General features: G+C 42.1%; 1 protein-coding gene across 6 annotated transcripts in view; it reads right to left on the bottom strand.

The window, feature by feature from the left end:
* Nf1 (neurofibromin 1) overlaps positions 1–15,923 on the bottom strand; it is a 247,835-nt gene that overhangs the window by 30,687 nt on the left and 201,225 nt on the right. For all 6 annotated transcript variants that reach the window (XM_029483491.2, XM_085829768.1, XM_029483494.2 and 3 more), the window contains 9 exons: positions 10,508–10,940; positions 9,448–9,788; positions 6,477–6,679; positions 3,404–3,597; positions 2,537–2,677; positions 1,727–2,006; positions 1,095–1,309; positions 460–521; positions 210–324 (listed from right to left, as the gene is read on the bottom strand). In XM_029483491.2, coding sequence (XP_029339351.1) covers positions 210–324; positions 460–521; positions 1,095–1,309; positions 1,727–2,006; positions 2,537–2,677; positions 3,404–3,597; positions 6,477–6,679; positions 9,448–9,788; positions 10,508–10,940 — 1,984 coding nt within the window. The remainder of the gene's footprint in view (positions 1–209; positions 325–459; positions 522–1,094; positions 1,310–1,726; positions 2,007–2,536; positions 2,678–3,403; positions 3,598–6,476; positions 6,680–9,447; positions 9,789–10,507; positions 10,941–15,923) is intronic.

Consider the following 15,923-nt stretch of genomic DNA (forward strand, 5'->3'; position numbering starts at 1 on the left):
ATTAAAGGCGTGGGCCACAATGCTGAACTTAAAGGTGGTTAGGTAAGATTTCATCACTTCAAAGAATTGCAGTAAGGAAAAAAGTTTAAATGCTTAACAAATATATAATTGCAGTGCCAGTAACATTTATTATATTTTAGTGTGTTTTTCAAAACTTGAAGTATACACTGTAAGTTGGAACAAATCTTTGGGAAAAGAGGAATAGGTACCTTGCTAAGAATTCGGATAATCTGCTTTATCTGCCCGTGAGACACTCGTTTGCTAATACAGCCAAACACCACAAGAGCTCTTGGCTGCAGCGATGGGTTATACTGAAACGCAAATCTGCAATGAAAAGAGCCAAGTAACTTATGAAAACCTTTGTGTGTATGCACATTATAATACGAGATTGCTGCTGCTGCAATAGCTACTTTCAACAATACACACACAGTTCTAGTTACTATTCAACTGAGGACACACCTTTGAGCTAGTTCTGTCCACTGATCCAGCCACTTGCACGTTGGAATATCTCTCATACATGCCTGAAAAATAGAATACTCTAAATATATATGTGTACATAAATGTTTCTAGGAATATTTAATATTCTCATGTCTTTAAGTGTTATCTGCTATAAAAAACACATTCTAGGGGCTAGAGACATGGCTAGGCAGTTAAGAGTACTTGTTGTGGCAGAGGAAAGATATGGGTTCTGTGTCTAGAATCCACAAAGTGGTTCATATCCATCTTTAACTTTGGTTCTGGGGAATTTGATGTCCTCTTCTGGATTCTTCTCTCAACCCTGGACAACAGGCACACATGTGGTGTACACACATACATGCCGGCAAAACATTCAGATACATAAAGTAAGATAAATGTAAAGAAAGACAATGTGTACTGTAACAGAATAAACCAATATTTCTTCTGTATATGACAGACTTTTTTTCAGATGAGGTGTTATTATGTAGGCCTGGCTGGCCTAGAATTCCCTACATAGATTCAGCTGGCTTCAAGCTCACACAATCTACCTGTCTCTCCCTCCTGTGACATTATACCTTTCATATTACACATTTTAAATACGATTTTAATTTGGTTTCTTGTCATTTTTCTTTCTATACCTCCATGATCTCCAACAAAGCTTCTGTGACGGTTTCCAGGGACGTCAAAGCAAAAGTCTCCCTCTCATAGGAGCCAGGGGAGAAGGAGCGGTCCCGGTAACTGGAACGGAAGGCAATGACAGCAGCTGACTTGACTTTGCTAATGCCAAACAGTAAGTAAAATTTGGGTAACGAGAACTCTGTTAGACTGAGCCTCAAAACTTGCTTGGTCTCTTCTGTAAAAGAAAAAGAAAATACCAATATTTTAACTCTAGAGTGGTATGTTTCATCTTCAACTAAATAAAATGTAAATATCATGCAAAAATCACACAACCATGCTCCCTAAATCAAATTCCTGATGCATTACACCAGTGGCTATATAATAAGCCTGCACCAGTAATGCCAACACTATCAACTAATAATACACTTTTAGGTTATATGATAACTACAACTATCTGCATGACAAAGAAAGCCTTTGGTGTAGCTTTCTATGGTGTGCAAGTTATTTTTATTATTTTCTTGTTTGATAAAATTTCAAATTCCTGCTTGTAGGCCTGGTGAGTCAATACTATTACAGTGAGAAACCTATAGCAGTCAGGTAAGGTAAAGCTGAGAAAGAGCTGGTAAAGAGAGATCACCTTCTAGGAACTTACCACTAAAATGAAGCTGCGAACAAGTACACAGAGAGTGAATGATATTGATGACCAGCCCATGTGTGGAAGCTCGAAGGGACAAGGGACCTGTGGCTACTAAGAAAGTGACAACATGGAAGAGATAGGGAAGATGAGCTGCCACATCGAGGGAGTTGTTGAAGGACAGCATCAGCATGTAGCGGGCTAAAATGGCAATATCGTCCCACATAAGATGTTGTTCTAAAGTTGGAGTTGGAGATAAGCAAGTCTTGTCAATTATTTTACACATCCTTCCAATAACCTGTAAAGAAGAACAAGTTTAAAAAAACCTAAGACTAGAAGTTCTATCACACATAAAATTGAGGGTGCTGGAGAGATGACTCAGAGGTTAAGAGCATCTGCTGCTTTTAGAGGTAACATTGGTTCCCAGCACCCACATGGCAGATCACAACCTTCTGCAACTTCAGTTCCAGGGATTCTGACAACCTCTTCTGATTTCTGCAGACACTGTACAACTGTAAAAACTAAATTCAGGATGGATGAGACGGCTCGGCAGGTTAGGGTGCACACTGTCCAGCTCCATACCTTGGGAACCATCTGGTGGAAGGAGATAACTGACTCCCACAAATTATCCTGACTCCTCCATCCATGTGTGCCACGACATGCGTGTACACAGACATTCAGGCACACACGTGTACACACACACACACACACACACACACACACTCACTCACTCAAATCTGTTTAAACTTAGCTTATAAGACAAAAACTCTCAAGATGATAAACAGATATACTATGGCACAGTCCAAGAGGTACAGAAAAAGTGGTTACCTTACTCGACACCAATTTCACATTTCCAGAAGCTAAAGCCACAGCTGTGTCTGCCATCACCTCAGCTTTGATAGACCCTAAGCCTCCTGTTGCACTGGTCTTGATGAAACTGTCAAGCACAACATCCAGCAGGTCTGTGATCTGGTGAGACAAGGAAAGTCATGTTGCTGTCAAGCATACTGCCTTTAATGAAGAAATACTCAAAAGAGCCTAAGTAATGGACATCTTGTTTTACTAGAGACTTTCAAAGTTCTAGACCTAAGAGACCTGCAAAACATGCAGGGAAGGATGAGGGCGCCACTTGACTCCTTCAGAGGTCAAACATCTTTGCATGTCTATCTTCAGCTGCTTAGACATTGTGTCTGTGCTCTAAGACAGTAACATATGGCCAATCTAATTACTTTAGTAATACCATACACTCAGAAAAATGGCTCCAAAGCCAATTAAAATCATTTATAGGGTTTACAACATTGTCTAAGTTAAGGGCACTGCTTCCCTAAGTGATTATTTTGAAGGAATAACGTGCACCTCCCTTGTCAGGTTAAGGAAAGTTGTATCTATGCTACAACTATAAATGCAAGCAGATGTTCTAAATAACATCACTGAGAAGAAGTGACAGAGATCTGTAGTGTATAGAGACTAAGTACATATTTAAATGCTATTTACTAGGAATGACAACAGGTGCCTATAGCTAAACTCTATAAAATTATGCAAGGAAGAGAGCTCTGAGATGCATTAGCTATTTACAGGGCTGGGTATGTGTCTACATGCTTCTGAAGGACAGAACAGTATGCTCTGTATAACATGGAAACCAAGAATTACTAGCACAAAAGAGGCACTGGATAAGTGTCAGTGTAAATTCAATACCTGCCCAAGGCTCCCCCAGATTTTTGCTTGAATAGAAGGATACATCTGCTTCTCATTTATAGTCATTGTTATTAGCTTATCAAGGATGGCAGTAACCCTTTGTCGTTTGGCATCATCGTTATGCTTACAAAAACGGACTAGATTTGACAGCCATGGGGTCATATATTCCAAACAAAGGTGCTTCAATTCAATACCTGTGAAGAAAATACTCCATTAGCACAGATAGTCAAAGAAAATGACAAACATTTGAATTTTTATGTGTATGATGAGTATGCTGTGCACATGTATGTTTGTGTGCCGCATACTTGCCTGGTGTCCAATAAGGCCAGAAAAGAGTGTCTGAGCCCCTGGGACCAGAGTTACAGACACTGTGAGCCATTACATGGGTATTGGCAATTGGACCCAGGCCTTCTGAAGGAGCAGCCAGTACTGCTGATCCACCTCTCTAGCCTCAGTAATGATTCAATCATGAAGGATGCAGCAGAATTTTCCTCCAATTAATTTAAATATTAATACAACAAGAAGCCTGTGATTGGGCAGTGGAAAAGGAAGGCGGGTGGAGATTTTTAGCAACGGGAGAGAGAGAACAGAGAGGAGGAAGGAAGATGGGAGGAAAAGAAAGAGGATTCAGATTCCACGTGGCTTTAAATAGCCACAGATAGCTATGAATATCATAGAAGGATAGAATGATTGGGATAACCTGTCTAATCTAGGTGGGCAGCTTGTGTCATTATCAACTGGCTCTAAAATTATTGTCTGGGCATCTTGTGAATTGAGAATTTATTGATATATAAAACTGACTGATAATTATAAGCTTTAAGAGTTTTGACAACTCAGGTGACAGCAGATGCTGGCGAGGATGTGGAGAAAGAGGAACACACTCCTCCAGTGTTGGGATTGTAATCTGGTACAACTACTCTGTTAACCAGTCTGAAGGTTCTTGAAAAAACTGGACATAGTACTACCTGAGAACCCAGCTATACCACTCCTGGGCAGATACCCAAAGGATGCTCCAACATGTAACAAGGATACATGCTCCACTGTGTTTATAGCAGCCTTATTTATAAAAGCCTGCTGGAAACAACCCAGATGCCCCTCAACAGAGGAATGGATACAGAAAATGTGATACATTTACATAATGGAATACTACTCAGTTATTAAAAACAATGGCTTCATAAAATTCTTAGGCAAATGGATGGAACTTGAAAATATCATCCTGAGTGAGGTAACTTAGTCACAAAAGAACACACACATGGTATGCACTCACTGATAAGTGGATATTAGACTAAAAGCTTGGAATACCCAAGATACATTTCACAGACTATATGAAGCCCAAGAAGAAGGAAGACCAAAGTGTGGATGCTTCAGTGCTTCTTAGAAGGGGGAACACAATACTCACGGGAGGAAATATGGAGACAAAGTGTGGAACAGAGACTGAAGGAAAGGCCATCCAGAGACTGCCCCACCTGGGGCTCCATCCCATATACAGACACCAGACATTATTGCAGATGCCAAGAAGTGCATGCTGACAGGAGCCTGATAGAGCTGTCTCCTGAGAGGCTCTTTCAGAGCTTGGCAAATACAGAGGTGGATGCTCGCAGCCATCCATTGGACTGAGCATGGACTGAGCATGGGGTCTCCAATGGAGGAGTTAGAGAAAGGACTGAAGGAGCTGAAGGGGTTTGCAACCCAAAAGGAAGAACAACAATATCAACCAACCAGATCCCCCAGAACTCCCAGGGACTAAGCCACCAACCAAGGAGTACACATGGAGGAACCCATGGCTCCAGCCGCACATGTAGCAGAGGATGGCCTTGTCGGACATCAATGGGAGGAAAGGCCTTTGGTCCTGGAAAGGCTAAATGCCCCAGTGTAGGGGAATGCCAGGGTAGGGAGGCAGAAGTGGGTGAGCGGTGGGTAAGCATCCTCATAGAAGCAGGGGGAGGGCGGGTAGGATAGGGAGTTTCCAGAGGGGAAACTGGGAAAGGGGATAACATTTGAAATGTAAATAAAAAAAGATATCCAATTTAAAACAAAAAGGTTTTGATTTACTGGGTTAAGGGGATTTGTGATGGCTAGTTGCAGGGCGTAGATGGCTGGAAAGGTACAAGCGGCTCTGAGGCAGGTGAACTGGAGCTGGGGCTAGTGGAAGCAGCAAGACTGAGACCTCTGGGGCCAGAGAGTAGCTGGGTATAGTGCAGAATGGGCTCTCTCTCTTTTTTAATATTTCCAACAACAAAGGACCAGAGAGAAGGTTGAAGATAAAGATTTTTATCTTGAATTAGGCCTAGACAAACATTTTGATAAGAGGTAAAGACACTAAACTTTGAAAAAAACAAATTTTAAAGTAAAAAAGCCAAGCTAGAAGGTGGTGGCACACACCTTTAATCCCAGTACTCGGAGGCAGAGGAAGGCGGATCCTATGCAAGAGTAACCTGTGCTTTCAACCACTGAGCCATCTCTCCAGCTCCAATCTGACAGTCTTGATGAACTGTTAAAACACTTAATGACCTAATACTGAGATATTAAGATATGATTTTGAATGCAGAATGCAGGGGGGAAAGTTGTATGTACTATAGGGAGAAGAAAATGTCAGCAACTAAGCCAGGCAAAGATCAGCAGCTATGTTAGTACAGGGTATGAAGGAGGACAGATGTTAAGAAGAATAAATATTAAATTAATGAAATTTATTAAAACAAACTCAGTGCTGACTCTGGATCTGGCATCATCCACCAACAGATGTCCAATAAAACTCAACTATAAAAGGGAAAGCAACTATTTCCTTAATATCTTATCTAAAAAAAGAAGTGGTAAAGTTCATGGTGCTGAAATAAAGAAAGAAATCTTTCCAACAGCCTACAGGGAAGAGGGTCCCACAGAGTTCTGATAGGTCTCTTTGTACATCCCACCAGGATTTTCTTTCTGAGTTCCTTTAGTTACAGGGTACCACAGACAAAAAAAAAAGAAAAAAAAAAAAAGCAAGTGAGAGACTCCTAGTAAATTCCCAAACAAAAGAGTTTTCTTTGAATTGTCTTAAAAGTCATTTTTAGTATTAAGGAAAGTCATTACTTACTAGATTTGCTAAATCCAGAAATACATTCTTCCAAAAACTCTAAGGTGAGGTGTGGCTCATTGGCTGCGAGCGTCTTACTGATAGAGACAATGAAGAGTGTGTTGTTGGCAGGGATGCATAACCCTGATGTCTCTAGCAACTGACCTTCAATCTTTAAATTAAAGGTGCAGGTTAAGGCACACAGGAGATTATAGGCAGCAGACCTACGAGAAAACATGAGGGAGATCGTTTTACATTTTCTTTGTTTGTAATTACATTTTCCCCACAACATACAACTCAAGATTGTATCACAAAGCATGGTCGATTCTTTCTCAGTGTTACAACTGACTAGAGACAGAATGCATGGCAAGCCCCAAACAGGAGAGTGAGAAAAATCAGTCCTGAAGTCAGCACCAGAAGAGCCCTGGATACTCTTAGGAGGTGCTGGCCTTCCTAGAAATTTTCATGGGAGCATAAACCAGTAAAGATTTAGGGTGTTGGGTGATCAATAGAAGTAAATGACTGAATAAAGGCACGCATGTATTTATTATTAGTGAAGTCAACACTATGCTCCCAGATCCAATTAAACAGAGGAGGAGAGTGAGGAGGACTCTGGCAGTGCACGCCTTTCATCTTGGCACTAGGGAGGCAGATGCAGGCTATGAATATGAGGCCAGCCTTTTCTACATCAATTTCCAGACCGTCAGGGCTGTATGTATTACCTATGGTTGATTAGAACAGAAAGTATATTATAAATACATACATATGTATTTAAGCAAACTACAAAAATTAACAAAGCCTTGCGGTTTGTGCTGTAGCAGCTCAGAGGTAGAATGGTCTCCTTACATGTATGAGCCTGTGGGTTCAATCCCTAGCACTTCACAATAACACCTGTCATTCCACCCCCACCCCACCCCACCAAATCTCAGGCTCAGTTTTAAAATGCAGCAAAACAAACAGCTGGGCTGCTCAGTGAACTTCAGGCTTTCACTACGTCTGAGTTTCTGCCATGTTGACACAGGAGGAAAAGCTATGGAGATGGGACGTTTGCCCAAAGGTGTTTTATTTTCTCTGGGATGCTATCCTTTACTAACGAGTGAAAGCTGTCCACTTGGAAGTGGGATGGTTTCACTTGAGCCAAGGTGGCCATTAGCATTATTTAACAGAGATGGCAAGTGGCAAGGCATTGTGGCACAGGCCTGTACCCCTAGCATTCAGTGGGAAGCAGCGCCAGGAGGACTGTAATTCCAGGCTAGAAAGACAAAATACCCAACTGATAAACAATAAAAATCTATCTGGAATCGAAAAGTAAAAATAGGCCTTATAGCTCAATTTTCCTAAACATGAGAATACATATAACTGTCTGTGAATTTATGCTTATTTTTCTCTTGACTGATAAGTCATACTATGCTGATGCTATTTTATATTACCTAAGAGTCCTAAAAAACTGGGCTTCCATAACTTGGGTATGTGTCAAAGAGCCTTCTAAGGTAAGGGGAGCCAAGTACACATACAATTTACCAAGCCATCTGTGAGAGTCCATGAGGCCTATGGAAGTAACATAAAAATAAAAAAAATAAAAAATCTGTTGACTATTGTCCTGTTTTCCTTTTTCCTGAGATAGTCTCATTATGTAGCCCTGGCTATCCCACAGTTTGCTATGTAGACCAAGCTGGCCTAGAGCTCACAGATCCACTCGTGTGTGTCTTCTGAGTACAGGTATCAGATACATATGTTACACATCTGACTTACAAATTTTAATTACATTTATTCATTTATTTATTGTGTGTGTGTGTGTGTATGTGTGTGTGCGCGCATGTGGACACATACAAGGAAGTCAAAGAACACTTTTGGGATTTAGTTCTCTCCTTCAGGCTTGTGATAGCTCTTTTATCCACTGAGACATCTTGCTGGACACATTTTTCCTTCTAAATAAAGGCAAATTTGAAAGCTTATAAGGCCCAGCATAAACACTGGGCTATGTTATATCCTAAGGGAGAGTTCCTGAATCTGAGAATTAAGCGTCTCTTATCTAAAATGACCATATTCAGATATGCTCAGGGTTTGAAATAGTTACATAGGTTTTGCAGAATGAGCATCTATGATTAAAAGTTCTGAAATGGGGGTGGGGGTGGTGAAAGTGACCTTAATTCCAGCAAGTTCTTGGCCAGCCAGAGCTACACAGATAGAGCTCGTCTTAATAAAGTGATATGCCAGAAAGTCTGGACAAACTGCATAAGACATTTCAGATTCTGGAGCATCTTGGAATTCAGATTAGGAAAGTTCTACCTCCATAAGTGAAAGTCTTGATATTCTTAAGATACCTAAGATAAAGAATCATCCACACACGGAAAAGAAAAGGAAGAGAAAGGAGGTGGGAATAGGAAGTGGGAAAACACCATTGGCTAAGCACAAACCATTGGCCTGTGTTACATACCCTACTGCAAATGCTACTGTCAAACCTGCACCTTATAGGTGCATTAGGAAGGCATTGTTACCACTATTTTACCAAAAAGGAGAGTTCCCCACTGTGCCTGAAAGCATGCTATGTTACAACATAGCAGCTCCTCACCAAACCAAATCTGCTGAGTCTACAGGCTGGGCTGTGCATCAGACAATGCCTAGGCACCTCATGCACGACGCCCAGCAGTGTTCTCTGTCAGTCTCCAGGTATGCATTGCCTTCCACTTGGCCACAGCCGCGACAGAACGCGTGTATTTGACTGTGATGTTCTCCAGACAGTAATATTCTTTTTGTTCATGTTGCTCTGTTGCTGAGGCAAAGGAAGAGCACCAGAAGATTTCTTTAGAGAAAACTCCTGAGATGACACAGGTAGGATGCAGTAATGTATCCGATTCACTAAACTTTAGGCCTTCCCTTGCCCTTAACAGTGGCACTCAGTTAACAACAGTGAGATACTATTTAACTTGAAGTGAATTTAATTAAAAAAAAAAAAAAAAAAAAAAAGGAAGGGTGGGAGAGAAATACCTACCGTAAACTAGGGTCTGAACTGCCCAGATTCAGTAATGCAATATTAAGCAGTGTCCCAGGGACATCCTTTGGTCGAATCTTGGTATGTTGAGGGATGGAGTCAGGTTGTGACAGCTCCCAGCGGGTCCTGATATGAATGATAGACTGAACAATGGCTTCACATTCTTGGTGCATGAAGGTCAGTGGTGTGCCTTGGTTTGCAATGGTTAAAGTGAACTGGTTCTCATCAACTAGGCAGATCTCTTCGATTTCAGAAGCATAGTAAATATCATTTAAAAAGACGGATTGCCCCAAAACTTTTGTTCTTTCTGCTGAAGTTACCTGAACAGCAGTAGAACCAACCTGAGAAACGGTGTGAGGAAGGAATAGATTCCAGTTACACAGAATTCTCAGAAGCTCCAAAACCCAACTCATTCACCCACCCCTACACCATGTTTGCTATGAGTTTATTTAATTTACTTTAACACTTACTTATTTTTCTTTTAAAAAAGGCCAAGAATTCTATAATACTGAAGGGGTGAAACTCACCACTCTGAAAAACCATGATGCAATTAACAGAACTATGTCACCAGGTTCTTTCCACTCCACATAGCCAACCGCTGGGCAGAGTTCAGTTTATAGCCTTTTTTTTTTTTTTTTTTTTTTTTGCCCCTTACCCAAACTAAGTACCTTAAAAATTAATCTATTTTGTGTGTATGAGTGTTTGCCTGCATATATCTCTCTGCATCACACGTGTGCCTGGTGTCCTCGGGAGCCAAAAGATCCCTTGGAACTGGAGTTACAGACAGTTATGACCCACCATGTGGGCTCTGGGGACTGAACCCTGGATCTCTAGAAGAACAGCCAGTGCTCTTAACCACTGTGCCACCACTCAGGCTTTATGAGAGTGCCGTGTAAGTGTGCAATTTTCTGTAGAACCACAATAAAGATAGAAGTCTTGATCTTCCCACATCTGGATGGAACTAATATTAGATATGCAACTATGAGAACATTTGTAGAGATCACAATATAACCTGGTTAGTCAGGAAAGGCAACAAATATTTAAAATAGACCAGAGTTACCTTAATAGAAACTTTGGTGTCCTTGTGAGCTAGCTTGAGAGCATTGTGGAAAACCTTTAGATCCTCTTCCAAAGCCAAGGTAGCAGCAGGGAGTTTCTGTTGCTCGTGCTCTACGTGTTCAGCCAGTTTGCCAGGACAGTCGATGAAAATGAGCCTTTTGCTGCCCTTGAGGCCAGTCAGCAGCCGCTCATGGTATTTGGTATACTCCCTGACCCAGGAGTTACAGTTATAGATATAGACTGCAGAGACGTTGTCATAGGCAAAGCCAGGAAAGACAACAAACCACTTAGAGAGGAAGTCTGTTTTAAAGCGATTGCTAGGCCCAGTATGGGTAAGGTCCACTACAATTTCATATGGCTTTGCATAATATGGCTTTAAAGTCAGCAAGACATGGTATATCAGCAGATCACCATTGATCTGGCCAGTTTTGAACCTAAGGAAGGCAACAAAAAAAGAATAGATTGTTAAAATGTTCTGAATGTACAGAATATAATTTTTTTTTGTTTTACCTTTACTAATTATGTGTGCATGTAGGTGTGAGCGTGTGCATGCATGTGGAAGCCAGAAGACAACACAGCATACCCATGGGGGTAAGAGTCAGTTCCCCTCGCTCCCTACCAGGTATGCTCTGGAGACTGGATTTAGGTTGTCAGGCTAGTAATGACAGCATCGTCACCTGTTGGGCCATCTCACTGACCCCTTTGAAAAATTTTATGGTTAATCTTCTCATATTTCTAATTCTGAGCTTAGCCTTTAATGCTGAGCCATCTCTCTGGTTCTGACTAATTTTCTAAAGAGAACAATGATATAAAACAAGTCTTCAAAGTATAGATTTTTTTTGTTTTATATTTTCCAGGCTTTAAGCAATAAGGATAAAGAGAGAAGAGACAAACTCCTTAAAATTTATAGCAATAGCAACAAATCTGCCTATCAAGAAAGAAGACAGTGAAAGATGCTGGGTACTCCTCAGAGAAGCCAGTGGCTGGAAAAGATGCTCAGAAGCTGAGGCCAATCCATGGAGCTGACCTTGAACAGAAAGAAGGTGGCTCAGCAATGAACAAAAAGACTCAAGTCAGGACAATGAAGCCAGAGGCTCAAATCCCAGGCTAAATCACAGTTTAAACTCTGGGGGTTTGAGAGCTTTTCTCCATGTTTGTAATCAAGAAAACACACAGCCCTGGGATTTGTTTGCTTGTTTATTATGTTTTGAAGACAGGATTTCTCTTTGTAGCTATGACTATGCTGGAATTCACTTTGTATACCAGGCTGATTGTAAACTCACAGAGATCCACCTCCCTCTGCCTCCCGAGTGCTGGGATTAAAGGGCTGCATCATCACTGCTCAGCCCAGGGATTATAAATGTATGTCTTGGGATAGGAAGGAAAAGCCTTCCTCAAAACCCAAAGAGAAGGAGCTGAGAAATGAAAAGACAGTCTGGAGTCTTGGCTATAATCTGAGTCATAGATAAAATTCTCCCCCATGGTTAGATTTATCCAGACTGTTCAGCTGTATAAGCTAATGTTCCATGTTTTGATTAAACCACATTAGGTCATACACCACGTCCACTTGGCTTGGGTCCTGGAAATCTGACTGGAGCAGTGAAGGAATCAAGAAAGGGCTGACACAAATGCACAAGCAGACAAGCTGGGGTGAGGTGGGCTGTGTGAACTCTGATGGTGCTGCACCAACTACTGCAGCAAGCCTAACCCTCAGGAAATGTATTAGGTACAGCGAGGCCACCTAGTCTTGACAGGAGACTTCTGTAAGTGAGCAGTCTCCAGCTTTACCGACCAGGGGGAAAGAGAGCTGCAATTGCTAATTTTGGCACACACTGGTCAACTGTTGGTAAACACTCATATTTGCACACCCTGCCAACATCCTAGGGACGAGAGGACGGCTCTGCAGTCCTTCCCAGCCCACCATGGGTGTATTGGGGTGTGTGTGAGAAGCTTTGCCACTGCCATGGACCTGAGGCCTTCAAACACCATTCATTCCTCAGGACTTGATTTGGTCCTTACACATTCACCCGCAGTTTCCTCGGCTTCCCCGAGGCACACTTGGCTTACAACTGAAAGAACACAAGTAGGCCCAGAAGGAAGCTCGGAAGAGTACTGTGCTTGACTAACTCAGGCCCACTGCTCCTTATGCTCCATTATCTCTGAGCTATGATAAGTATCTTCATGTAAAAACTTTGAATCTTGTTGAAAAATAAAATGACAAGTTAAATTATTTAAAAAATGAAACAAACAGTTTAAGATTAAAAAGAATAAATGGCCGGGCGTGGTGGCGCACGCCTTTAATCCCAGCACTTGGGAGGCAGAGGCAGAGGCAGGCGGATTTCTGAGTTCGAGGCCAGCCTGGTCTACAGAGTGAGTTCCAGGACAGCCAGGACTACACAGAGAAACCCTGTCTTGAAAAACCAAAAAAAAAAAAAGAAAAAAGAAAAAAAAAAAGAAAAAGAATAAATGATAAAAGACACACACCCCCCTCACCACTTGAGGCAGCTGGGAGAGCTGGTCATGACAGAGAGTAAACTGGCCCTGCCCCTCACCAGCTGCAGCACTTGGGAGAGCAGGCCCTGTACCCTGCCTGCTCAATATAGTAGAGCTGTCCGTCACAGAGTAGGCAGGCAAGGCCACCCTGAGGGGGCGAGAACTGACCTGACCCTTTGCTATCTGCAGCACTTGAGAGAATCTCCTGCTGTTTACATTCTAGGGGGAGTCAAGGGAAGCACCCTCCCTCCCTTGTCCCCCGAAGCACAGAGAGGAGAGGGGCCGAGGAAGTAGGTACCTCTCCCCCCCTTCCCCGTCACCCTCCCCCTTCCTCCCTTTCCCCATCCAGGGGCCATGTATTATTGTGAGCGAATAAACAGAGAGACGCTAAAAAAAAAAAAAAAAAAAAAAAAAAGAGAGAGTGGGCCCCATGCCTCAACTGGGCAGCACAGTGGAGCTGACTCTGGAGGTGTGAGTACGGATAAGCCTCTCTGAGGGCTTGAGAGCAGGAGAACTGACCCTGCCTCTTGATGATGGCAGCATTAAGTGAGCTAGCTGCAGCAGTGCTAGAGAGCTTGCCCCCTGGTGGTGTGGATAAAGGAGACCTGGTGTGCTGACTAGCTTAGCTATCATCTAGGCTCAGATCCAGGGCTTTGAGTTGGCCTATCCCTAAATCTTTATTATCTGTGAACTGGTGGAGCTCATGAAAGGGACAATCTTGTTGGTCCAGACCTGAAGGATCTCCATGACAGAGAGCAACAATGGGATGTCTGGGAGGAGTCCCAATGAGAATCCAATACTGATGGTGTGACAGAAGCCAGGGACCTCAGAAAGAGACCAATGACTCATTGCAATGAACATTTGCAAGTGAAGATGTGTGAAGCACAGGGATATACTGTGGGACACACTGTGACATACTACAGCTTCCATGATGAGATGTTTTCTATGCTTCGTTTTGTTTATTTTATTTATTGTTTGTTTTTATTATCTTTGGGAGTGAGATTGCAAACGTGGAGAGCAAATACAAGGGCATGGGGAGATGGGACTGTGGGGTACATGATTTGAAACTCACAAACAGTCAATTAAAAATTTGAAAAAAGCCGGGCAGTGGTGGAGCATGCCTTTAATCCCAGCACTTGGGAGGCAGAGGCAGGCGGATTTCTGAGTTCAAGGCCAGCGTGGTCTACAGAGTGAGTTCCAGGGTAGCCAGGGCTATACAGAGAAACCTTGTCTCAAAAAACCAACCAACCAACCAACCAAATAAACAAACAAAAAGTTGAAAAAAGAAAAAGAAAATACACAGGTTGGCCATTCCTATTCTGAAAAACAATTTCTGAATGCCATCAGATGCCAGGGTGGACAATTCAAACCCAATGCTCAAACCATAGATACACTAAAGTGCAACTTTGCCTTCAGTTATATGTATAAGGTACATATGAAACAGACGAATTTTGTGTTTAGCATTCAGTATCCACCTAAAATCTCATTTTATGTGTATGTAAATGTGAATATTGCAAAATCTGAAGGAAATCTAAACCTGCAAATATTTGGATTTAAGCACTTTAGAAAATTCAGCCTGTACAAGAAAAACAACAGAGGGGAAAAAAACAGTGTGAAGTTCAAAAGAAGGTAAGACCAATGTGAAATTACCAATATTAGTGAAAACTATGTAGATATATTAAAAATCCAGTGTAGAATCTGATAGAAGGAAGTTTGAACTGAACAGAAAAGAGAAGTGGGGCTTGAGGAGAGGTGGAAAGGAAAGAGTGTGTTCTACACTAACTAGAGAATGAGGTCCACATAGGTGAGCTTACAGAGATGCAGATGGTAAACAAAGGAAGGCAACAGCCATGAGGGACAGAAAGGCCTCAGTGTTTGCCTGGGGGTGGATATTTGTCAAGCTCTGTGGACTGCCAGTGTCGGAGCCCACTATCCTGCTTGCTGGAAATAAACTGGCTGGTACCAGCACAGGCCTACTAATAAAAATGTATGTAGAGAGCATGACACTTTTGTTGTTTTAAAACAATATTCCCATTTATGCAAATATTTTGGAATCACTTTTGAAAATATAGGCAACTTTTTTGACTTTTAGTAAGAATCAAGGAGGCTGTGGTTTTGGTGGATGTACGAAAGTTTAGGTGCAATTCCTGGCACTCAGATGGATGTGGTGATAAAAGCCTGTGATCCCGGCACATGGGAGCAAGGCAAGATAAAGGCAAGGTCGTCCTTAGCTCCATACTGAGTTCTAGGCCAGTCTCAACTCCACGAGAAGCTGTTTTAGGCCTGCTCTTTACTGAAGGAAAATGGAGGAGCAGTGGATCTGGGAAAGAGGAGGCCTGGGGCAGACTGAGGAGAGGAGGGAGGAGAAGCTGTGGTTGGGATGGACTGTGAGAGGAGATTTAAAAAAAAGAAAAAGAAAAAGAAAAAGAAAGAGAAAAAGAAAACCAGCAAAACCCAAAAGTATTCAAAGCTACCATGGGCAACTTAATGAACCTGACTCAAAATAAAAAAAAGGGGAGGTCTGAGAGACTTGGCTCAGCAGGTGCTGGTCATGCAAACCTGGTGACATCAAAACCTACATAAAGATAGGCGTAGATAACTGCGATCAATCCCAGTGACACCATAAAAATAAATAAAAATTTAAATTATATAAATTAAAAGTGGTCATCTTTTTAAGGAAATGAGAAAGAGATTAGTGTGGTGCTCATTCAGAAAAAGGGAGGAGATGATCAAAGACAGTTAGAGATGTGTGACGTGTGTGGGGCTAGTGAGGGAACAAGCACCTCAGAAAACCTGAAGGAAGGATTGTAGTGTGACAGGATCAGAGGGGATCTGCTGTGACCCAGGCTTCGGTACGATCAGCAGAACCAAGGAGATCATCAGAGGAGTCTATCTGATTTCACACAAGACTGTGTAATCCATCC

This window comes from Mus caroli, unplaced genomic scaffold (genome assembly GCF_978045245.1).
Source record: "Mus caroli unplaced genomic scaffold, Mus_caroli_1 scaffold_13, whole genome shotgun sequence".
NCBI lineage: Eukaryota > Metazoa > Chordata > Mammalia > Rodentia > Muridae > Mus > Mus caroli.